General features: G+C 36.0%; 1 protein-coding gene across 1 annotated transcript in view; it reads left to right on the top strand.

Annotated features, from left to right (window-relative positions):
- Positions 1-26,804, top strand: part of pawr (PRKC, apoptosis, WT1, regulator) — an 80,623-nt gene that overhangs the window by 32,516 nt on the left and 21,303 nt on the right. The window contains exon 3 of the mRNA XM_048154635.1: positions 22,373-22,501. Coding sequence (XP_048010592.1) covers positions 22,373-22,501 — 129 coding nt within the window. The remainder of the gene's footprint in view (positions 1-22,372; positions 22,502-26,804) is intronic.

Genomic DNA, 26,804 nt, shown 5'->3' with positions numbered 1-26,804 from the left:
ATTCATCTTGCATTTTTTTGTGTGTTGTTTACTGCAGAGAGAAAGAGGATGGTGTCATTTAGTAATTGTTTCCGGTTTGTTTACTGTTTTTTTTTTTTTTTTTTTTTGAGGACATGTTTGACCTGAGGCTACAAGTGGCCATTTAATTGCAAAACAGTTTTTGGAGGGTTTTTTTTTTTTTTTTTTTTTTTTTTTGGTGTATGAAAAAGGATCACACAACAGAATTGCAGTCATGCAGAATGAATTTGAAGGCTTATACTCTGTTCATTGATTTGCTTTGCTCCTTTTTCTGGTTTGGAAGAAAATAAATTTGTTTTTGGTTCTTTTTTTGAAAAATCGTTTTATCGAATGTTGATTCTTATAAACAAAAAGAGAGAAGCTTTTTCAAAAGACAAATGGAACAACGATTCTTGGTGGTACTGGGAAACTAGTTTGTTGTTGTCTCTTGTGTTTAGACCTCGCCAGATTGAAGCATTTTAGAAATCTCCACTGGCATAATTAAAAGAAATTCTCCATTGTGCACATCAAGGGTTTTTCATGCCTCACTGATGCACCTCATGTCAGAATATTGTCTCTTTGATTCGCGTCCAAACATATGCTCGGAGAGTCACACCGCTCTCCCAGCAGAAGTCGAGCTGCCAATGCAGTGAAAGAAAGTTATGCAATATTCATAAACAATTGTGGCGGCGACAGCCTTGCTGCGAGGTCACGGTCTCCTCACTTCACCCTGCACTCTGTTTACCCATCATCCTCCTCATCTGCTGCCGCCCCACTCGATGGGTGGTGACTCACAGACTGTGTTTTTTCAGAGCCGTATCAGCATGCTTATGTTTCGCAAGACAACCCACCCCAGTTTCAAAAGCTTTCAATGTTTTCTATCCTCGGAATTAACGGTTTAATTCATACTTTCCCATAACCAGATATGAAATTTATTGGGTAGCTACTCCGGATTTGCAGGGAGACTGTACAAGTGTAAACAGGATTTGGATGTCTGGTGATTTACACACTGTTTACAAGAAAGAGAAGAACGCTGGCACTCATCAACCCACCAGTGACTGATGATTTCAATAAAGACGGGCATCCAACTTACTTTGTCGCTGAAATTATTTGGGATTCTGTTATTAATTATGCATATTTATGTGCCCCGTTCCGAACATTTATGTGCCTGTGCATGTATGCGAGCCTCACAGGTTGAGCAAAGGGACCGTTTAAAGCTTTGATCCGGGAGCAATGTGTTTCATAAGCTTTAAAGCGTCATTGCAAGGGGATTCTGCCGTTCTGAATTCTCTCGCTGTAAGCAAATAGGTTTAAAGCTATCAAATGGCTTTTAATATCTGCAGAGTAATATGAATTTAATTAGGCGCTGTTATTCTCTAACAAGCTGAAGAGATTAACCTGTTTTGAACAGACTTTTATACCGGTTTCTCTTTTAAAACACTAATCGGTTTCTTAGCTACAAGCTCGTCAGCCTCCAGTATCGAATGCTGTCTTACACATTTATTTAGGTAATGAAGAGAGGCTGCATGGCATAAATCAAAGCACTCTCTGTCTCTTGATTTGCCACTTATCATTTCATCTCTTTGAGGTTGTTATATCGTGAGCCTGTGGATTGAAGGAACGCTTTCTTTCGGCTCATTACTTCTCTCAGTGGGGCCACCGTATAGGGTCCGCCGAGGATCCAGCTGCCTTGGAACAGCCTTCTGAGTTGCTCTTTTGTGTTTGTTTTGATTTACAAGTAAACTTTTATACATATAAACTATCATATAGCAAAGTAACACGCCCTGGAGTACTAGTAGAAGAACAAAACCAGACAGTTTAAGTATTAGAGTCAGTATCCTGCGTTGTGTTTAGACCACAGGTTAAATATCTTTTTGTGATTTGATGGGGTTCTTTCAGTTGCCCACGTGAAGGTTGCATTATTGTTGCACTCTAAAAATTCTGGGTTAAAAACAACCCAAGTTGGGTTGAAGAAGCACTTAATAATATATTGCTGAATAAACTGCTTAATAAATGTTCACCTTTTGATTATTATTGCTGCCTCGAGTAATTATGTGTCTGATTTTTATTTTACAACCTATTTTGGGTTCATTTTAAGCCGGCCAAGCATATATATTAATTTTTAAACAATAGTTGGGTTAAATAAAACTGTTCAGCAGTTGGGCAACCATTTAACCAAACTGATGGGTTAAAACAACCCAATTGCTAGGTTTGTCCATTTTCAACCATTGTTGTTTTTAATCCAGCATTTTTTTTAGAGTGTAGTGTCAGTTTTTAATCAGGAAATAATAATAATAATAATAATCAGCAAAAGCTTACAAACCAGATTTATGAGCGAAAAAAAAAAGATCATATTAAACTATTTATACACTCTAAAAAATGCTGGGTTAAAAACAACCCAAGTTGGGTTAAAAATGAACAAACCCAGAAATTGGGTTGTTTTAACCCAGCACTTGGGTTAAATGTTTGCCCAACCTGCTGGGTAGTTTTATTTAATTCAACTATTGTTTAAAAATTACTGTATTGCATGCTTAAAATGAACTCAACGTATGATGGAAATGAACATTTATTAATACATTTAATAAATGAACATTTATTAACAAGTTTAATGATTATATATTTAAACAATAAATATATATTTATTAAATTGCTTATTAATAAATGTTCACCTTTTGAATATTATTGTTGCCTCTAGTGATTGTCTGATTTTTAATTTCCAACCTATTTTGGGTTCACTTTAAGCCAGCCATATAGTAATTTTTAAACAATAGTTGGGTTAAATAAAACTGCCCAGCAGTTGGGCAAACATTTAACCCAACCACTGGGTTAAAACAACCCAATCGCTGGATTTGTCCTTTTTCAACCCAACTTGGGTTGTTTTTAACCCAGCATTTAACCCAGTGTACATATAACCTAATCATGAGTAATGCCATTTTGTGAGTTAAATCTACATACCGGTGCAACCCCTCCAATAAAACTATTTAGAATTAGTAAAGAATTGGTTCACACAATCTTCATTAGTGATGTTATTTTACAGAGAAAGCTCATTTGAAAAAATTACAGAGGTGATAGAATTAGAGTAAGTCTCAAGATATCCAAAGATCTTTATATGAAACACAAGTGTATAGTTTTATGTTGCTATAAAATTGATTGATTTAAACTGAAAACATTGGGAAAAATAAAAAATGTGAAATAATATCCTTTTTGATAAAATGTTGAAAAAAAAAAAGGACAATCTGACTCCTTCAATTCTTGAAAATCTTCAATTTTCTAAATCGTTACTTTAGTTGTCACCCTACTGAGAGCTAGCTTCATAAATCTGTCATTGCCCTCAGAAAGTAGGACACATTGTAGAGTACAACTAAAATATCCTCTTTGCTCTTTTTTTGTCAGGTAATGTTGCAGAAAGATTTTTGCTTGGTGGTTCAGTATGGAAATCCAAACCCTCTGATTATCATCTCTTAGTCACATTACATACATTTCTTTTAAGAAATAGCAAAGCTAATTTGTTTCCCAGAGATAACTTGTCTGGATATTATGTTCCTGTGAGGTCTGAGGCTGGTTTTTGCTGGTTTTCTCATTTATGCATTTCAGGTTTGAGAGGTCAATGACGTTTCATTGCGTACAGTCTGTTTCAGAGCGACTTTCCAGCGGTTCTGCAATAACAGGCCTCAAAACCCCAAAACACAGACGCTCACATTGGCGTTAGTCCAGCCCCACAACCACGGTCTGATATCTGCAATGCTACTGTTATCGGCATAGCTTTCGTAGACTACGCAGTTTGGCTGCTCTCTTCAGCCCACTGTCGTCCCAGCAAGCGGTTGACTCCTCACCACACAGATGTAATCTCTGCAGCAAACTATAATTTCTGGTGGCTGGGGGAAGAAACGTGATATATTTTTGTAGCGTCTGCTGTTCCTCTTTCCCAATCAGTCCACGACAAGCACATGAAGAGCCAAAGCAAACCCTCAGAATGGGATGCTCTCAGTGTTGGTGATGTTACATGCGCCCCTCTGGTTCCCGAAGGAGCTTTATGCCACCATGTTGCCCTTGGGCCTGTAATCCATCAAATCCCAAAGTGGGATTGAGTTCTGCTTTGTTATCCTTTCATTAGCTAGCTTGAAGGAATTTGAGGCTTTGGGTCGCTTCTTACATATATAAACATCAAAGCTAATCTGGCCTTTTGCTTTGAAAGCTCTTTGTTTTCTCTCTGCTGTATGTTCCTGGATTCTTAGCTTCTGTTATTCTTCAGATTCCGGAAGTACAGAGGAAATGAAAAGAGAAATGGTTGAGCTGGATGTCTTTGTTGTTGTATGGACTGTCAGTCAATCACAGTGACAGGGTCTCAAGACTATGGCTGTGCTATGCATACACAGGCTTTTGAGTTTGTCCAATAGACATAAGTGAAAGCACTACAATTAAAGGTGCACTCAGTAATTTTTCTCAAATTAAAAAAGTGTTACTCTAAGAAATAAATAGTACTGTTGTGGACATCTGACTCCCGAAGCTTTTCATATTCTTCATACTCTGTGCAGTGGTAAATTTGCAGCAATGACAGAAATTAATTAATGAGATTAATGTTTTAAAAATAACAAAATATTAAATGATTTAGAATTATACTTTGAATATAAAAATAAAACTTCCAGTAAGTGGCAGTAACTCACTGTCTCGAGTGGATCATTATTCAAATGATGGTTCATTCATACGGATTCATTCAGAAACACAGTAAGTCACGGTTTGCTTTTCCACTGCACTTTATTACCGCTTCAAAGTGGGTGGGATTATAGACTGATTGTTATAGTTGTGCTGTCACCTCGTCTACTGACCACGATACAGACATTTCTTTTCTCAAGTTGCGTGCGACGGTCATTTGAAGCAAGTCGTATAAAAAAAGTTGTGTGAAGAAATGATACTGCAGTGACCATTTAAATGTGTTTAAAGTAGTGGGTTTGGAGTCTTGTGTTGCAAATCCAGTGCCGCTGGTAGTGACAATTGTCTCTGACCGATCAGTGATCTGCAGTGTCACATTTTAGTATCGGTACGGCTCGCTTGGAACCTCAACCGAGGTGGTACTAAAAAAAGTACCAGGTACTAGGTACTGTATGCAGTGGAAACCCCCCCAAAAGCGAGCCATACCGAGCCGTATCATGCAGTGGAAAAGTGCCCTAGGAATGTTCAACTTCACTCGGCGCTACACAGACCGATCAGTTTAGGGCAAAGTACAGTGAGAGAGCGATTCAAAAGCATACAGAGCCGTCTGCTCTCTAATCGCTCTCCCTGTACTTTGATGTCATACACCAGAAAATAATAATATTTCAGAACAAAATGGCTTCTTTAATCAAAAATCAGTATTTAGTGTGACATGGACTTCTTCCAGTTTCTCAAAGAAGAAAATCTGGGAAACTTCTCATCATATTTTGGAAAAGTTTTCTTGGCCTTTCAGTCCTTTTCCAGTCAATTCCATTTCAGAGAGCCAGATTCCTGCTATTGCGAACTTTCGCCTATAGAACTTTCGCCTATAGAACTTTCGCCTATAGAACTTTTGCCTATTTTTTTAATACTGCATACACATTTCCTGTATATTCTGGTTATATTCTAATACAGATACTGAGAAATAATTATAAATGGTCATTATACCATTGCTAAAACAATATCTAATTAATGGTGGTCTAAGACTTTTGCACAATAAATATACAGGTGCTGGTCATATAATTTGAATATCGTGAAAAAGTTCATTTTTTCATAGTAAATTATTTTAAAAAACAAAACTTTCATTTATACTAGATTCCCTACATGTAAAGTAAAGCATTTCAAACGTTTTTTTTTTTTTTTAAATTGTTGATTAGAGCGTACAGCTCATGAAAGTCCAAAATCCAGTATCTCAAAATATTAGAATATTTACATTTGAGTTTCATTAAATGACCATCCCTACAGTATAAATTCCGGGTATCTCTTGTTCTTTGAAACCACACTAATGGGGAAGACTGCTGACTTGGCAATGGTCCAGGAGACAATAATTGACACCCTCCACAAAGAGAGTAAGTCACAGATGGTCATTATTGAATGGGGTGGCTGTTTACAGAGTGATGTATCAAAGCATATTAAATGCAAAGTTGACTAGAAGGAAGAAATTGGGTAGGCAAAGGTGCACAAGCAACAGGGATGACCACAAGCTTGAGAATACTGTCAAGTAAAGCCGATTCAAACACTTGGGAGAGCTTCACAATGAGTCGAATGAAGCCGGAGTCAGCGCATCAAGAGTCACCACACTCAAGACATCTTCAGGAAAAGGACTACCAAGCCACTTCTGAAACAGAAACAACGTCAGAAGCATCTTACCTGGGCTAAGGAGAAAAAGAACTGGACAGTGAACAGTGGTCGAAAGTCCTCTTTTCAGATAAAAGTAAATTTTGCATTTCATGTTGAAATCATGGTCCCAGAGTCTGAAGGAAGACTGGAGAGGCACAGAATCCAAGCTGCTTGAAGTCTAGTGGGAAGTTTCTGAAGTCAGTAATGATTTGGGGGGCCGTGACGTCTGCTGGTGTTGGTCCATTGTGTTTTATCAAGTGCAAAGTCAATGCAGCCATCTTCCAGGAGATTTTGGAGCACTTTATGCTTCCATCTGCTGACAAGCTTTATGGAGATGCTGATTTCCTTTTCCAGCAGGACTTTAGCACCTGCCCACAGTGCAAAAACCACTTCCAAGTGGTTTGCTGACCATGATAATACTGTGTTTTATTGGCCAGTCAACATGCCTGACCCCTGAATCTATGGGATATTTTCAAGAGAAAGATGAGAAACAGTCGATCCAACAATATCCAGATGATCTGAAGGCTCAATAGTGCCTCAGCAGTGCCACAAGCTGATCACTTCCATGCCACACTTCACTGATGCTGTAATTTGTGCTAGGAGCAAGTCATTTGCTGTAATATGTGCTGCCGACCAAGTATTGAGTGTACAAATGAACATACTTTAAAGAACTTGACCTTTTCTGTTTTGAAAATCCATTTTTTGATTGACCTTAGGAAATATTCTAATATTTTGAGATACTGGATTTTGGACTTTCATGAGCTGTACGCTCTAATCATCAAAATTAAAAAAAAAAAACTTTGTAAATGTTTTACTTTACATGTAGGGAATCTAGAATATATGAAAGTTTCATTTTTAAAAATAATTTACAATAAAAAAGTGAACTTTTTCACAATATTCTAATTATATGACCAGCACCTGTATATAGTACATATTACACAGTAGGGATATTTGGCACATGGAAAATGTTCCAATCACCTTGAAAAATGTGAGGAAGGCTTATTTGTTGGTTCATTCTGAATTGAAAGAGATTTCATTCTTGGTTTCCAATTTCCGACCTTGTTTATCAGCTTGCATAGTAAAGAGATACTAAATCAAACAAACTTAAGGCACAAGGAATTTGTGCCAGTCAGAACAATTTGCAAGCCTGAGGGTGGCCTGCAGGTTATAAAAGGCTTTAAAATTATGATTGATTCTACTGAATACATTGTGGAAAATGTGGAATAACATGCTTTTTGATAAAATGCTGAATTTTTTTGGGAAATTTGACATCTTCAACTTTCTAAATCGTTACTTTAATTGTCACCCTACTGAGAGCTAGCTTCATAAATGTTTCATTGCACTGAGAAAGTAGGACACATCCACAATGTAGAGTACAACTAAAATATTCTCTTTGCTTTTGTTTTGTCTGGATGCATTTGGGTAATATTCTGAATTGAAAGCTACTGAGATTTCATTCTTGGTTTCAAAATTTCAACCTTGTTTGTCAGCTTGCATAGTGATACTAAATCAAACAGACTGAAGATACAAGGAATTTGTGCCAGTCATTTGCAAGCCAGTGGGTGGCCTGCAGTTGAAGAAAAAAAAAAAAAAAAAAAAAGTTTGGTTGAATGTTTTTGGTCTTAAGAAAAAAAAATCGAGTACATTGGAAATAGTTTATCCCAAAGTTTAAAGTTACATAACACAATTTGATTGCAGTCTTCTGTTGTTCAGGGGTAATGAAATGCTCTGTACTGGAATAGATTAACGTCATACTTCAGAGCAGAATGTCTCAGTTTGTTGCCAGAGGAATGTGTCTGCTGATTTAACACCTTGTCTGCCCAGTTAGAAAGTGGTTTGTGCTCTGTAGAAGGAAGGGTGATAGACCTGATGGTGTGTGACCGAAAAGGCCAAACAATAAATCTCGGCTTCTCAAAATTCATCTATTTAGAATATCTTTTCCACCAGTTTGCCATCCAGGTCTGTCACTACAACATTTTTGACATCATCTTTGTCAAATATCCCATTAATCCTTTCTAAGCATGAGAATGTGTTGAATATGTGCAGCATTTTTTGGTGTCAGATGTGAGTTATGTAGTTGGCAAAATGGGCATTGTAAGGCTGAAAGCCGGACACTCAAACTCGAAATCGCGGCTTCTTGCAGTGCGAGGTAACCATTCATTCTCCCACAGTAACCGGCTGCAGCGTCGCAGGGGTTTCTGTGACTCTTTTGATAGCTCTATGAAACCCGAATAGTCCCAGCGCTGAGCTTCTCTGAATACACCCGCGTTCCACAGCCAAGAAACCCAGCACCAGCAGCCAAAAAACCTGTGAGCGCTTCACAAAGGAGCCAGGCCTGAATGCAATTGGCTTCGGGAATGGATGTCCCTTTCGGTGAGATAAACCCAATCAAAGAAAGCGTGAACAGATGGTTTTCTCTTCCTTAAGCATCGTAAGGTCTTACTGGCTTGGGTGTCCCTGCCAAGACATCTCTACCTCATTGTTGGGCCTTTGTCATTGGGAGCCACTACTGACACAATGACCTACTGTTCAGCTTGATGGGTTGGGATTTTCTCTGTATTTCAGAGAGCGGTAAAGCCAAGACCAAGAACACAACAAGCAACTCGGCAGGCTAAATGAGACACACTTGTGTTTGCCATCAGTGTTATTGTGTAACTTGATGTGCATTTAGCAGGGTGGGTCAGGTTGACATTAGATCCCATTTAGCAAGTGTCTGAAAACTTGCTGCCTTGCTTCCCAGTCGGTCAGTGACTACATTGGCAGTGTTTTGTGTATAAGGAGGTTTTAGACGGGCTTCTAAGGGACTATGATCTAAAACAAATTTTAAAGATAACTAAGCAAATACTTGCACTACCATTGAGAAGTTATGGGTCAGTTTTTTTTTTTTTTTAAAGAAATAAATAATTATTTCAGCATGAGTGCATTAAACTGATCCAAAGTGACAGCAAAAAAAAAAAAAAAAAAAAAAAAATTATATATATAATTTTTTTTTTGCTGTCACTTTGGATGACAAAGTGATATATATATATATATATATATATATATATATATATATATATATATATATATATATATATATATATATATCACTTTGGATGACAAAGTGATATATATATATATATATATATATATATATATATATATATATATATATATATATATATATATATATATATATATATATATATATATATATATATATATATATATATATATTATAAAATATATATATATATATATATATATATATATATTATAAAATATATGAGCAATATCACACGAGTAGCCGTGCAATATGGCTGTATATCAGCACGGCTGTGATTCGCCGCAGGCCGAGTGCCGTAGGTAATCACAGCGTGCTGATATACAGCCATATCGCACGGCTACGAGTGTGATATTGCGTTTATACAACAGTTCGACGGCATGAGTGTGTAAATAAATAAGAACAACGGAATGTCTTTAAAACCCTCTTATGTGCAGCACTACTTCCTTCCGCCACGGATTCAAATCTCAAGTTGTCAGTTGGACCAAGCCTCCGTTACTAATTATAAAACGTCACTTTAGAACTAGTAACGAAGGAACGCTTCATTGAAACTCATTGAATTTTGTACAGTATTAGAGAAAGAGAGAGAGAGAGAGTGAGAGAGAGATCGCCTGAGAGAGTAGGATATTACCTGTGTCTGATATATTGCATTACATTCATTCAGTCGGTCCATAATATTATATCCATATTATATCCATTGTATTATATCCATTGTATCCATTGTCTGTTTGAATGTCCGCTGAGGAAAGCGATCTTGTATTTATCCCTTTTATAGCTATTTTTCCATAACATCCATAACCATAGACTGTAAAAGTCCATAACACCACAGCGCTAAAACAACTTCCTTTGCAAAAGTTCCTTTCAATTTAATAGTCTCTTGTGACTCACTGACTCATTCACCTGTAAAGTTTTGCCACCATCTAATGGCGTATTAATGTCACTCAATCCATATTACGCATTAATAGACATATTTATATAAAATAATATTTATTGAACAACAAATAAACACAATTGTCAGTCAAACGTAAAACACTAATGTGTGCCCGTGACGGTTGTCAAGTGTGCAGTGGATAATTACCAAATGCCAGAAAAACAAAAACAATAAATACATGCTACACCTTATCTCTATATTTCCTAATTTTTGTTTTATTTAAAAAAAAAAAAAAAAAAAAAAATGATATAGGTCACCCTTTATGCTTGTATGTGGGTTTTACAAATATTTAACGAATGAAAAGGATTTTAAAGAGCTTGTGAGAAAACCTTGTAACTCCATTGGATCCTCAAACTGTCAGTCAAACCTCATAAATCCGCCTCACAATTGTGAGAAATATACTGTTTACTTTACTGTTTAATATACTATTGTGAGTTTATATCTCGCAATTCTGACTTTATTTCTCGCAATTGTGAGTTTAGATCTCACAATTCATTAAAAAATATTTAAATATGCAAACTTTAGACTAATGGGCATTGTTATTAAAGCACTTACAGGAGTCACACGACAACTTCCACGAATGAACAGGAATGTGTTTATTTATTTTACAAGTGCATATAAGAACGTTCTGATTATTGATGTGTACTGACATAAACTGAAAATTACATTGCATCATGGGTCATTTCTAATGAAACAGTAGACTAATATTGAGTTTTTAATTAATTCATTGCATAGTTTGTCAAGACTACTAATAATATTACAAATATACATACATTTTTGCTGTTCTTTTGCTTCACATTCCTGACGCTTTTTCTTTCATTTTTTTCTGTTCCGGACTGACAGCTTAGTTTGGAAGCCATAGCCATATGTCAAAATGCTTGTCATTACCTGCGGCACTCCATGATGTCCAAAACAGTAATTAAATAAATATAATCGTTAAGTGTTAAATAAAATAAATAAAAAATACATTTCCACGACTCTCTAATGTTTAATTCGCATATTACCGTCATGTTTACATTATACATTGATACGCTACTTAAATAATCTTTGAGAACAAGGGGGCCCCCTGGTGGTTCGGGGGCCCTACGCAACTTGCATACTTTGCGTAGGGCAACTTGCATACTTTGCATACTGCTCACATGTATTCTAGATGCATGAAAAATGTGTTTGATGGCTAAAGTTTTCTCTTGAACTTTTATTGAAAAAGGTACAAAGCTTTTTCAAAACCATATAAAACCAGCATGAATACAAAAAGTGGTCAACTCTTCCTCAATAGGCCATTAAATCATAGGATTACACATTCACCCATCCCATCGCTTTGTGCTCCCACTTATCGGGTCACTGTTGGACCATGAGTCAGCAGTTCTCTAAACCTGCTGAGTGTCAGGCTCATTAGACTCATGAAGAGAATAGACTAAGTTAAGGAATAGGAAAAAATTTCCAAAAAAGGGAGGGGAAGGAAAGTAAGTGAAAGAATGTGGAGGGGGCTAGATGACTCACTGCTAGCATGCACTCTGCCCTCTCTCTGCAGCACGGTCTGGTCTCCGAGCGTGACTGAAGTGTGTGCTTATGGAGGAAGAACATGCTGCTGTGCTCAGTGTGAAGCACAACTACTGGCAGCTACTGAAACCAGAAGAGCAGGCCTGTTCATAACTGAAGAACCACAAATGAAAAGCCTGAAACCATAACACAGTGACAAAGCAGTATTTGCCATCTAAATGGTTAAAAGAAGATAAGATCATGATGATTGACTAAACAGCAGTTCTGCTTCCTGCTGCTAGCATAGACCCTGCAAAGCTTGCCCAGCATTCATGTTCATTCATTCAGGGGTGGACCTTCTTGTTTACTTTTTTCTCAAAAGCGTGCATTTTTTTTTTTTTTTTACGAATCAAACAAATTCATTCAAAATTGCCATCTCGTAAAATAGTTACGTTCTGTCATGAAATCGGGTTGACCTTACCACCATGACTCAAAAACCGTAATATGATCTGAACCTTGAGTTTTGTGATCCGTTGAACCACTGAATTGTTGGATATAAAAAGCAGTGTCAATTGGTTTCACGCAACAATATTGAGTAATTTGTACAAATAACAATTTAGTTGAATGAACAAAAGAAATTCAAGAAAAGCTGACAATTTCTTTGAGGAAAAACAAATCATTTGAACACATTTATTGACAAAAAATAACTTATTGAACAAACTCAATTTAATTGAGTTCAGGAATTCCATCCTATAAACATGCGTATATGAGCGCTCACAGCCTAAACACAGGCACCACTCTTTTGCGTAATGGTAAAAATCAAAAAACATTACACAAACTCCTCTAAATGTCCAACATAACTGAACATTAAACACTAACACAAACTAACAACATCTTTCCCTTTACTAAAAAAAAACTTAAATAACACTTTACTCCCTAAATTTACTAATGCAGTCCCTTGCAAAACATGCTGGGAACTACAGATCGCCTAGTTAATTTGTGCATTTCACTCAGCAATGTTAAGTTGACTGAACAAACACTTACTAAGTAAAGCTGACTATACTCATTTTTAGTAGAAACAACTCAGTTAAATTAAGTTCACGTAGTTACGTGAGTTTTTAAGTAATGTTAACAAGGATAGTTTGAGTGAAACTAACAACAACGAAAGTTCATTCAACCACTGATGGAAGATATTGAGCTTTTTTTGCGGCACTACGTAAAAGCAGATGTTAAACATATTTTTCTTTAAAGCTATTCATTGTCATATCAAGCATCTTTAAAGAATTTGTTACATTTTCCTGTTTGGTGAATTAGATGTCCATAAACTACACAAAATGTGTCTTTAATACTGCTTGAAGTCACATATTTCAGAGACTGAATGCTGTTGACACCTATTCTGTTTGTAGTGACTGAACACTCACCTCCCTAGTCAAACATGGGCGAAAATAAACAGTGAAGTCGGTAATGGAAATGCAGTCTCTCTGTGTTTACTGCCACATCAGGAGGACTTGTTTGGTTAAATGTAGCGAGATAGCCTGGTCAGTAGTCCCTTCAAGGGTTATTTAACACCAAATGCCCTCTTCTAGTCCCTGAGGAGGAATGAGAAACCAGCTGATTCAGAATGAACTCTGGCTGACCATAACTATGCGCTTAAAGGTGTCCTCGAATGAAAAAATGAATTTATCTTGGGATAGTCAAATAACAAGAGTTCAGTACATGGAAATGACATACAGTGAGTCTCAAACTCCATTGTTTCCTCCTTCTTATATAAATCTCATTTGTTTAAAAGACCTCCGAAGAACAGGCGATTCTCAACATAACACCGACTGTTACGTAACAGTCAGGATCATTAATATGTATGACCCCAATATTTGCATATGCCAGCTCATGTTCAAGGCATTAGACAAGCCAGTATTAACGTCTGGATCTGTGCACAGCTGAATCATCAGACTAGGTAAGCAAGCAAGAACAATAGTGAAAAATGGCAGATAGAGCGATAATAACTGACATGATCCATGTTATCATGATATTTTTAGTGATATTTGTAAATTGTCTTTCTAAATGTTTCGTTAGCATGTTGCTAATGTACTGTTAAATGTGGTTAAAGTTACCATCGTTTCTTACTGTATTCACGGAGACAAGAGTCGTCGCTATTTTCATTATTAAACACTTGCAGTCTGTATAATTCATAAACACAACTTCATTCTTTATAAATCTCTCCAACAGTGTAGCATTAGCCGTTAGCCACGGAGCACAGCCTCAAATTCATTCAGAATCAAATGTAAACAATATAAGGGTATACAATACTCACATAATCCGACGCATGCATGCCGTATGCATGACGAACACTTTGTAAAGATCTATTTGAGGGTTATATTAGCTGTGTAAACTTTGTTTATGCACTGTTCAAGGCAAGCGCGAGCTCCGTGGGCATGGAGCACGAGAATTAAAGGGCCAGTAGCCCTGAATCGGCTCATTTATAATGATGCCCCAAAATAGGCAGTTAAAAAAATTAATTAAAAAAAATCTATGGGGTATTTTGAGCTGAAACTTCACAGACACATTCAGGGGACACCTTAGACTTATATTACGTCTTTTTAAAAAAAGTTCTAGAGCACCTTTAAAGCCGTGGAAGGGTGCTGTAAGGAATTTGCAGTGATATGTATGGCTTCCTGCAGTCATGAAGACTCCTACTTTGTAATAATGAGCATTTGGACTATGTTTGTTCAAGCAGTTGTTTATTCTTGATCGTAAACAAATGTGTTATGTAGTTGTAAACGCTTTTGTCACAGCCCACCGTGGCTGGTTTTTAGTTCACTGAATATTATGTTGAATGCACTAGTCTCAGGTTTACTTCAGAACCCTGGTTGTTTCATCATCCATGTAATGTGCATCTTCTATGTGACAAATATAGCAAAACATCAAGCAGCCATTAGGCGTGAGGAATTGGAGGCATGTAATTAGCCAATTCTCCATATGACTGGAAAATTACAGAGTGGAGCTTGTGATCAGCAAATTTCCTGCGTTCATAATATTTTGCACTATTTTTATTGGTTGTTGCAAAGCGGTTTTCTGACTGTCAATCGTCTCTGTAGCGCCATGAAGAATATATAAGGTCAGTATCAGAGTGCTGAAAAGATATTAAAGCCTTAAAGACGAGAATTAAAGTAACTCAACCTCTTGTTGTTCCAAATCTGCATGACATTCTTTCTTCTGAGGAGCATAAAAGGAGATATTTAGTATAATGTCCAAGCTACTCTTTTCCATGTAACGAAATTGGGGACCGGGAACTGGGAAATCGAGATTGAGAACCATTGGCTTTCATTGTGTGCAAGAGAACTGCTTGGAAATTCTGCTAGTTAAACTCTTTTTGTGTTTCTTGCATAATCATTTTTAGATGAACTACTACGTTAAAAAGTATTGAGGTTATAAAGCAAAATAAATTGCTTTAAAGTAACATTTTGTGTGAGTCACACCATAATCTGGATCAGATTGTACAAATGATGGGACATTTCTGGAGTTTAACACGCTAGATGTTTTTTATTAAAAAAGTAGAGTCACAGTGATAAAATCAGATTACTTTTTGTCTCCTTTAGTCTTTAGTCTACCACGACCATTTAAAGTTTTGCAACCAGAGAGTCTTGAAATTCAATTCAGGCTTTCAAATAATTGCATCAGTCTGTGGATAGGCTGTTGAATAAAATGGCCGCTCTTTGAATAACCCGAACGGACAGCAGAGAGAACTGTAACTCTGAAATTGCTTAGAGGAGATGTTTGTTTTTATAACCTCAATATAACCTCAATGAAAACCCCATTTACAAGTTCCCTGCCAGTGTGAACCCTGTTTTTATGTGATTCACTATTGAAAATACTGCAAATAGTATATTTTGGTGGCACTGATAACCATTTTAAGATTCAGTCCTGAAAGATTATTTTGGAATACCATCTGTATATACTCATCTTATTAAAGCATTTTTTCTCCAATCCCCCTTCCATTAACTCTCAATCAGTCTTTCATTACCTAAAAGAATAGTTCATGGTAAAATTAAAATTGACATCATTTACTCACCCTCATGTTGATCCAAACCTTTATGACTTTCTTTATTCTTTGGAACATGAATAAATTTTGAATTATGTTTTGAAGTTAATGGGGTCCCAAACAACATTGGACCTCATTGCATGGACATAAAAAGCACTTCTTGTTCCACAGAAAAAGAAAATCACATTTGAAATTACTTGAGGGTGAGTAAATTTAAATTTTTTTGTGTGTGTGTTTTGGTGAACTATCCCTTATAATTCATGTCTCCAGACCCAATGTACTAGGACTGAATGTGAAATGAATGTGTGATTTAATGACACACAACAAACATAGAGGTGGCTGGTCTGAGCTGAAAATCGGAAATAACTTTACAGGCTGCAAATCTGCACACAATTCTCTCAGAAACAAGATTTATGGACTAACCAGGAAAGGCCTTAGTGGTTTGCTGGAAGTATGTTGTTTCAGAAAGAAGGCTACCATTTTAGGAGAGACGGTGAAAAGCTGTGAATGCTTTATAAGCTCTCACAAACATTCCTTCAAAACCTCATAATACACCCTGCGGACCGTCGTGGTTACACTAAAAGCAACTCTACTGGAATGTTCAAAAACAGCTTGTCGGCTCTCTCGGAACTGGCACGGACTAAGCAGGAGATTAAGTCTGATGTCCTAACTTTGTCCTCCTCCTACTGTTTTTATTATTTTTATGTCTGACTGATGGAGTCAATCCTGCCATGTGTGTTATCAAATGTGGGTCTGGGTTATGCATGCTTGAATCGCTGTCGGGGACGTGTAGATGGACAGCTCTTACTGTCTGAGAACACGCTGTGCGGTTTGGCCACACATAAGTCATGAGGTGAAGATTTGTTTTTGTGGTGACTTGTTAAAACAAAATGTCTTAGTAGAAACCTGATGGAGGCCAAGGTCTTCAGCAGCTTTTAGTGTATCCTAAACTAAGTACCTCTAATGAAGATGTTCACTAACAGGAGCTTAAAGGGGTCACGAACTGTGTTATTTTATTATTTTATAATGTTTTTTGGGGTGCACTTACAATGTAAGTATGATCTTTACATCAAAATTGTCATAATTTAGAAATAAAAAGCATTTTTCCTACCCTGATTTGAACGCTCTGTTTGAAGGGGCGTGTCTGCTGTGCGGCTTTAGTGTAAACGCCCATTGCTGTGATTGGCTAACATCTTTGCATATAAAAAAAGCTAAGTATTACATAGGGAACTTTTAGCACGTTTTTACTATTACAGTTCTCAAGGTTTACTAATTGTGAAAAGTGTTGATTTATAGCATTATATTGAGATCGTTGCATGAAAGGTTGTAGTGATGAGCATGTAGCCGATCACAGACATGTTGAGTGCATGAAAGCAGTGATCCTGTCATTGTAACTCGACTTCTGCACACTAACGAATGCTTTCATCATAACTAACATAGCAAACACAATAATGTAAATAAGTCACTGATAAACTCACGCTGTTTGATTGACAGCTCCAGCGATTGTAAAGGAAGCGTTCTTTGATCGCTTTCTAAATATAATTTAACCACGGTTTAAATAACAGATTATTTTCATCCTACTAAGAGAAACAATGTGAAGTTGACCATTCACTGGTCATGGTTTGATTTACTGACAAAGAACATCTGACTGTACTTGAATCATTCATTACATATCAGAAATCACTGGTCACTGGTGATTTTGGTTACACATGTATACATAATCTGTACATATCAAACTATCTGAAACAAAGCAATATGACACAGTAAAAACTTTTTTAATCACAAAAGTACTGTTATATCTCAAGGAAAATTAGATTTCTCAATTCATGACCCCTTTAAAGGAATAGTTCAGCCAGAAATTAACAAATCCGACTTTAACAAACATACAATTTTAGACAGTGCATATGTTCACACTGCTCTTTTCATAGAAACAAACCGTTTCTGTTCAATTTCAGTTCATACATTAATTGTCCATATGTTTGCAATCAGTTCAAGGGTTTGCATACAATTTGTTTTGCTTGTTTAAAAAATGCCTAATACATATAAAAGGGGTAGGACACTGTCAATATCCCAGAAAGACAATACATCTACAAAAAAAAAAAATGATTTTGGACAGGCCTAATCTACAACAAAATAAAAATAGCCTTGAAAAAATTTGGGCAAAAACCTACATTTACACACAAACTGACTTACCAGACACAACTTTTAGATGCCATTTTTGTCCTTCAGCTCAACTGTCAGTGAAACACAAGCACATGAATAGTAGAATATATCATAGGCAGCAATTCATACACCTGTGCTGCCTTCAAAAAACGATTAGATGAAGGTATCTCAGTAGACAGGATGTGACACGATCGTTGGGTTCGGACGTGCATTGTTGCCTTCCTACCTCCGTACGCTCCCTGCGGAGGCAGAATTTTTCAGCTTTCATAAGCAGCCTGAATTGATATCTGTTAAAGTTTCGCCTAGTGCCTTCAATTCAGAGTGTAGTGAAAGTCCCCAATCTAAATGTTTCACACCCCTTTCCCTTTAATCTCTGTTGAAATGAAATGGAAAAAAAAAAATAATATTTCTTCGGGGAACAGAAAACCTGCAAAGACACATCAGTTCTCGCATTGCTTTTGTGTATATAAATGTAAAAATATGGTGAGCTGAGTGGACCACGGCCGCTGGGCTTTCAGAAAATGGTTTATGATTACATTTAATAACCAGAGAACATGTCCTCCGATTCTGCCAGCCGGTTGTGTGCGTGCACAATTTTGAGCACTCGAGGTGGCCAAGCCATAAATATGTGTTCACCAGGTGAGGTTAATCTCTTGTCCAGTGCAGAATAGAGATAGGCAAGGTTGTCATCATAAATCTCATTCAAAAGCATTTGCAGGTGGATCTTTTTGCCTCAGTAGGCAGCATTTGGCATTGTAGGCATGCTCCTGATGTGAAAGCTATATATGCTTCCATCCAATGTTGTTGTTTTTTTTTGCTGAAAGAAATTATTACTTTGTAGAGGATTCCAAATCATTCACTTACGAGGCGCCTCAGGTTGGAACAGAGCGGCTATCAAGAAAGCACCAATATCACTTCACATATCGGCTTTTAGTGGAAGGAAATATTAATACTCGGAACTGTATTTGACACTTAAACCAAAAATGTCTCCACAGCCCTCAAAATTTGATTCTAATGTGTGCGCTTATGAAATAAAATGGCTTTTAGCTGTGCCTGGAATAATCTTGGGATTCTTGGTTAAGTCATTAAGTCACTCCACGAGACTGTGGGCTTGTGATGATTAAAGGACAGTTGACTGCATCACGCACACACTCGAACACACACTTTTCACCTTCCATGGGTGTAATACATCATCCTAATGAACCTGTGTAGCCAGGGCATGCAATACTTGATTAATCCACAGTCATTAAATCCAGTCTGCCGAGGACATCAGGAGGGAAGAGCATCCAGAGCCCCTCAGCTCGACTCTCCATTAATCTACTGCATAACTGCCCTGAATATACAACACCAGTCAAAACACACAGATACAAAGAGCTTTTTCTCACTTTTCTTGTTAAATATTTTAGAGTGAATTCCAAAATGGAATCATCATGCACAAAACAAAATGAATTAGTTATTAAAAGCGGATGAAATAATATGCAGAGAAAAGTAGAATGTAACACGCAAGTTATAAAATGCATTATTATGGATCTAGGTGTTGTTCTGATAATAGTGTTCCAGCGGAGCTAGATTTTAACTGATTGATTGTCATTTTTTTAGATCACTAGCATATAGATGATCTCAAAACTAGAAAATCATAATAATATTATTGTTATTATTATTATTTGTTTTATATTATGTATCAGTTTATAAAGAAAAGCACACTCTCTTGTAACTGTACCTCTCGTTGTTGAGACATAGGAATGTAAAAGATCTTTTGAAGCTTTGACTGTCAGATTTATTATAGGGATCCACTCTTTTCCATCAGTAATAATAAAAAAAAAAAAAGGTTATGTAAGTGTAGTCTGAAAGTTAAGACTGTGGGATAGGCTGCAGTTCTAAGGCAGACATGTTGTGCGTTCCCTCTGCCAGGAAAGGGGTATTAACATGATAGATTGTGGATCTTTTTTTTTCCAGCAGGCAAAATTTCCACCCGCACATGCATTCCTAATAAAGCAGAGGATGAGCACAGATGGAGTGTTTTAAATGAAGCTCCTCTCCCTCACGGCAAACGGCAAAAGAGGTTAAAGGTTTGAAGATCTAACCTGTTTACTCGAGTAAATACATACCTTTATGTCAAGCTAAATGAGTTTCTCATTTGCTTTATAAACAGGAAGGGCAAGGAATTTGCAGCATTTCTTTTCTCTGTTTTTCCACCACTTGATCTCAAGACCCTCTTCTATGGCGTCACCGACCCTCAGTGTTCCTGTTCGACCTTATGCAACGTTCTTCATAGTATTACAAAATGTTATATTTATGTAATTTTAAAAAAATAATTATATTTCATATATCTTTTTATTTTTTATATATGGGTCAATGACATGACACGTCATTTTTTTTTTTTGTCCAAAGGCCTTAATAATAATAAAAAACAAATATATGAAATCCAAAGTATGTAAGGTAGTACAACTAGATCTCTTTTATCGAATCCAAAAGGTTTTATTAAATTTTGCTACTTATAAAGGTATTTTAAAGATTTTGAAGTGTCAAAAGGTCATTCGGTTTAACCGTCCAAAGGCCAATACAGCCACTTCATTTGTGATTAAAACATCTTAAAATGTAATACATGTATTTTTTTTATTCTGGCATGATTTTATAACATCATATATAAACAGTGCTAAAATTATGTGTAGAAGTCGTTGCTTTGTTATGAGAAAGAATGTCTGGAAAAATTAATTTCATTGGTGTCATTCAGAGTAACCAATATTTTTGAATCAAGTCATGTGGTCAGTATCATGTGACAGGATGTGACATCATTCAGACACCTGCACTGGTTACACCTGGTTAACTATTTGAAAATTCATGTTTTCACTTGCTCATACGCATGTCCCGAAACATCAGGTCATTCGGTACAACCGCTATAAAAGATGGAAAATGTTGTAATATTTAAAAAACTTGTACTAAATATAAAATGTTTGTCCTTTTGCTAGCTAGATATCATCCTGTTAGCATTATTTGAAAATATCTTCATTCGGTATAACCAAAAGTGTCATTCGGTAAAACTGAAATTTTGGTTAAACCAAATGACTTTTTGGTGACAAATTTTGTCCATCTTGTAAAAAAATGACAAAAGCAGTGTCAATTGATTATAAAAACCACATAATATCATTGTTAACACTTAATAAAGCTTCAAAATTAATTATATCTCCATTTATGTTTTTTTACACTTTTAAAAACCTTATTCGTCAATGACCCATATATATTTTATTTTTAGTCAAATATTTGCAACATTTTTTTATGAATCTTTTAACTTCTTCCTGAACCCGGGCCTTTTTCGCTGCTATGTCTTTAAGAATATGTAAATGGCCCTTTTGCAATGGTTGGGCAGATTGTTAAAAGTAATCTCCTGATATGACCCCTTTTAAATGAGTGCCTTTCTACACTTCCTAAGTGACGATAAAACTCTATAAACTGGCAGTTTCAAGCCAGACTCTAAATAGATTATCTCTACACATGCTCCATGTTTATAGGTCTATTTAATTTTTTTTTTCTTTTTTACTGTTTTCAAAGTGTGAGTGTTTTTATGTATAGTTACTGACAGTATTTGTACAATAATGGCTTCCTTTAAAAATGTCTTTATAGTCATTTTACTGTTGTGACAGTAATTTGCCCTCAAGTTTATAAGCTGTCTTAATTGACATAAATGATTGTCATTAGGCAGGGGAATGTCTGATTTTGGCTAACGGGCAGCGGAGTGCAGAAGTGACCTCTTTTAATGGTGCAGCGGGGGCTGAAGAAGTGTGTTTACTGATCCCTGGGGAGTGGAAAAGTGTGTGTGTGTGTCTAAGTTGTAGTTTGTGCGTTCGTTTGTGTATGTCAGTGCCTATGAGAGGGCTCAGAGTTTGGCCCATCCCCAGGAAGTGTTGATAAAACAGACTGGCCGGAAAGCTTGTGTAAATTATTACATTCCAGTTTAGCTTTGTCAGGCTATTTTTACCCTCCCAGTCATTTGCTGGGCTCCACCTTCATTTTCTCTCCTTCTTCGTGAACAGGAAAGACTGGTTTATATGCAGCCAGAAAACCGGTTTCTCACTTTTGTCACATACTTCGGCCACTCACTTTTGTCACATATGGTGGTGGGCGTTATCATTCATAATTAGCTCAGATTGTTAGTATTCCCTAAATTACCATGCTTATTGAAACATGTTCTGTTTTAAAACATGTAAAACGTTCTGTTCCCAGTGTGCAGTGGGACATTCCATTTCCCCAAAATCCCCCAGACTCATACCACAAAGGCTGCTCGGTAGCACACTTCCTGTGTCTGTGTTTGTGTGTCGAACACAATTAGACTCTCTCGTCATGTGAAAACAATCCACAAATCCCAAACAATCTGAACAAACTCAACTGACCGAGCCTGAAATTTTCTCTGCAGAGCTTGGATGAGCTTGATGACGATGACGGAGAAGAGAAGGAGGGGAAGATGGAAGAAAGTCTTACACAGCAGAACACGGTCCAGAACGAGGCGCTGACCTCTGACCCCGGAGCTGCCCACTCGATACAGGTGAGAGTGTGTGTTTGTTTTAGTAATGTCAGAGGATAATTCTGCCTCTAGAGGGTGTTTGGAGTGCCGTCATCGTTCTGCCTTACAGAGGCAGTGTTGACCAAAGAAACGAACACAATCAAGTGACAAAACAGAAAGCAGAACAGCCGACGCTCATGGAGCCTCAAGCCACATTATAAGACAAGATAAAATCTCTTGACACTAGACATGATGTTGGTTTGTTTTCTGTTTACTTTGTGTTACCGCCCATCTAGAGAGGAAATGTGACGAACAGGATCACAACAGCATCATCTTTTGTATTTTGAAGTTTTAAAACCGAACTCCAGGGAAAACAAACCAAGCATATAAAGTGCCTAACAAAAAAAAAATGTCCTAAGAAAAGAGAAATAAACAACACAATAATAAAATACCTCTCAGAAAAATGTCAGTGTAGCTAATTACAATATTAACAATGAGTACATATCAAGCGCTCTCTCTCTCTCTCTCGCTCTCTCTCTCTCTCTCTATATAATTTTATTTTTTATTTTTTTATTAAATTTTGTTTCCAGACATACTTTTAAAAAAACATTAAACACATTAAATATTATAATATATATATTTTATAAGAAATAAATAAATTTAATCTATATATATATATATATATATATATATATATATATATATATATATGTGTGTGTATGTGTATATGTATGTATATATATGTATGTATATATATATATATATATATATATATATATATATATATATATATATATATATATATATATATATATATATACTTTTTTAAATTATTAATTAATACTTTAGTTCAACAATGATGCAATAAATTAATCAAAAGTGACAGTTGCCATTTCTAATGTTAACAAAAAAAATCTATTTCAGGTAAATGCTGTTCTTTTCAAGTTTATACTCAAAGAATCTTGAATTTTTTTATTAGTTTTCACTGAAATATTAAGCAGCACAACTGTTTTTAACATTGATAAAATGTTCATATTAGAATGACTTCTGATGGACCGTGTGACACTGAAGAATGGAGTAATGATGCTGAAAATTTCAGTTTTGACATCGCAGGAATAAATTATTTAAAAATATATTAACAGAAAATAATTATTTGAAATTGTAACAATATTTTGCATAAGAGAATTCTGGCAATTCTTTAGAATTTGAATTTTGAAAAACACTTTTAAAAGATATAAATTATTATTAAATAAATCTTGATACATTTTAACATTATTATATCTACATTTATTTACTAATGTACATCAGTCTTTTTTGTGCAATATTTTTTATTTTTATTTTTTTCAGTCATTTAATCACTCTCATATTGTTATATACCTGTATGGCCTGTAAAACAAAATGAGATGTTTTGAAGAATGTTCTTGCTGCTTTTTTTCCCATTTAATAGACCCATATAGTGACCAGGGGTGAAAAAGCATCATAAAAGTAGCCCACAGATATCGTGCATTTTATTCTAAATCTTAAGAAGTGGAATGATGGATTGGAGCGAGGAACAGACCAAACTTCAAGTCATTATTCACTGAAAAATCTGCCTGCATTTTCTAGGGGATCACTGAAGGATGAGGATGGCTAACTGTCAGTCCGCCATCAGCAGAGCTCTGGGAAATTGATTACATAGTTTTCTGAATGATGCGTCGTTGTGTTTTATCTAATTTCCTCCTGTTGGGCGGCTGATTCCATGTAGCTTCAGGTTGCTGAAAGCATAAAGGAAACTATCAGCTTGAGATTTGACACTGTAATCACACTTACATTGTGTGTCTGAGTGCATGTCATCTTGTATTACTTTTCCCTGGAAAGGATTGCTACTGTATATTCAGTGAGAATTTCAAACCTATTATTGCAAAATATGAAAGGATATTTAGTGAGCAATTGTTTGCGACTGAAGCCATTGTGAAAGTGCTTTTCTGAAAAGCCATTGAAATGTGCTTCAGTTAGATTCATAATTATGTTTAAATAAAGAAACTACTGCCGGAGCGTTGAGAATGCGAGTAGTTACATGTGTTTCTGGTGATCCTGGCCATGTTCAGCAGCATATGCCAACCCACAGTTCTCCAGATGTTAGACACTGTTGTATCGCACACGGCTCACACTGTAAACCCGAATGAGTTGGGCTAACTGAAAAAATGTGTTATTGAGTTATGATTTTCCCAATTTTAAGTAGGCAGAACTATCAGGTTTTGAGTTTGTAGTACTCATGCATGATAACTGTAGCTAAGTTGAAGTGCTGAGTTAGCTAACATTTTGATAGCAATTAACATAAGATTAATTAACTTTTTTTATATATTTTGAGTCTTGCAAATCAAATGAGTTATTTACTTCATGTACTGTGAACTCTAAGAAAAATCAGAAAATGGCAATTTGCTAAATGTCTAACATTAACATTAAAAAAGCATGGTATAGCAATGAATGAGTACAGCAACTTAAAACATGTAACTTACCTGCTCTCAAACCAAGCCGCTGCCACTTGTCACCATGATGGTATGGTAACTCTCCAAAAACCCGCATTTACAGAAACTCTTCTAAATTAGCATAACAAAACATTGATCCCCACCTAATCTCCCTTACCATTAATCTTGCACAAAAAAACATTAACACTTAATTTTAGCATTTACTCTCCCTTTCAAGTGCCATGAGCAAAGCATCCTGGGAAATAGAAATCTCAGCCCAGTTTCAGTTTCAAATGAAAAGAAATGAGTTCATACAACTCAAAACAATGAAACAGTTCAGTTTACTTGAAATATGTCAGTTCTGTGAACTCAAAGAAAAAGAAAGTTCTAAATACTCATAACAGTTAATTTAACTGAACTAATTTGTTCAATTTAAGTTTGTCCTACTCAAAACCAAAGTATTTTGAGCATTATGGTTTACAGTGTTAGTTAGAGTATACTTTATTGTCTTTTCAGGAAATTTGAAAAGACAATAAAAAGCTGCAATAATACACAATCATACACACACAACACACAATAAACAATTAAAAAAAAAAAAAAAAAGAAATAATAATTACATCTTACTATTTAAATTATCAATAGATATGTATGTAGGATATTATACAATAGTCAGTTCTCATGTTACTCAATATATACATGGTACTTGCAAATAGCTCTGACATCATCCCAAATACATATTTTTACCACAATTAATATTACCATTATAATTAGGGTAAAAAGGTGTCGTTATGGAACATGGAAGTCAGATACTAGGCGTCCAGAGAGGCGAGCGAATGGAGTTTTGTTCGTTCTTTTCCTCATACCAGCCAGTGATCTCCAAAAATGCAAGTGTTTGATGGATCAGACTGCATGAATATGTCAACTTGCAAATTATGAATGAAATATCGCTACATTTTGCACAAATGGAAGGAACAGTAGAATACAGTATAGTGAATGTTTTTAGAAAGGGGAACTATTTATTTAAATATTGTTTATAAAACATTATTATTATATTATTATTATTATTTACCCCATTTGCATCTGCAGAAAGTGTCTGTTACACATTTTTTCCTGTGTAATGTCAATTTTTATGACTTGTATAACTTCTTGACACTTTTTTTTCAATTTCCTATTTTCTTGTCTTCTACTGTTATATATTATTTCAACATAACCTGATACAAAAGCTTGTGCTTTTTTTTTGCATGATAATATGCTTCATTTGAAGTTATTGCATTTAAGCTTTTAAAATGGGCATGGTTAAGTGCTCAAGGTCAGTTGTGTTGTAGTGAATGTCTGTAGACGAAGCACAATTGCTTGTGTGGTATTGCATAATTAGAGCAGAAAGTTTTCCCAGTGTTCCCTCATATTACGAGAGATGACAAAGGTAACATTATGTCCCCATTTTTTTCTAGGCATCACAGATAGAGCAGATGGCAGATTTACGCATCCCTTCAGACATGAGAGCGTAGAGCGTCTCAAAAATGTGCTCTTTTTTTCCTGCTGCATTTATCAGTTGCTCGGATTGGCTTTTGTGGAATTCCACATCATATTTCACTGCTCTCTGACCTCCCACTAGACATGGTCGTAATCTACAAGCTTTCTACAATATTCGTACGATGCCTGACAGCTCTCAGGTTCAGCCATTACAGGGTTGGATGCACACGATGTGCCTTCAAATATTCTCTGTACAGTCTGTTCAAGGCCGCTGGTAATTTAGGGATGCAGTAAATTAAAAGATTGGAGCTTTAAGAGTATAATTCCTAGATATTTTTTACACTGGGACAAGCATTTCCCTTCTGGTGTGTGTGTGTGTGTGTGTTGTTTTGCTGCTGCTTTCTCTAATGAAGTCCTGATCAGCT

Source organism: Megalobrama amblycephala, linkage group LG14, assembly GCF_018812025.1.
Source record: "Megalobrama amblycephala isolate DHTTF-2021 linkage group LG14, ASM1881202v1, whole genome shotgun sequence".
Taxonomy (NCBI): Eukaryota; Metazoa; Chordata; class Actinopteri; order Cypriniformes; family Xenocyprididae; genus Megalobrama; species Megalobrama amblycephala.
Note: the sequence above shows the minus strand (reverse complement) of the source record. Positions and strands in the feature narration are given on the sequence as shown.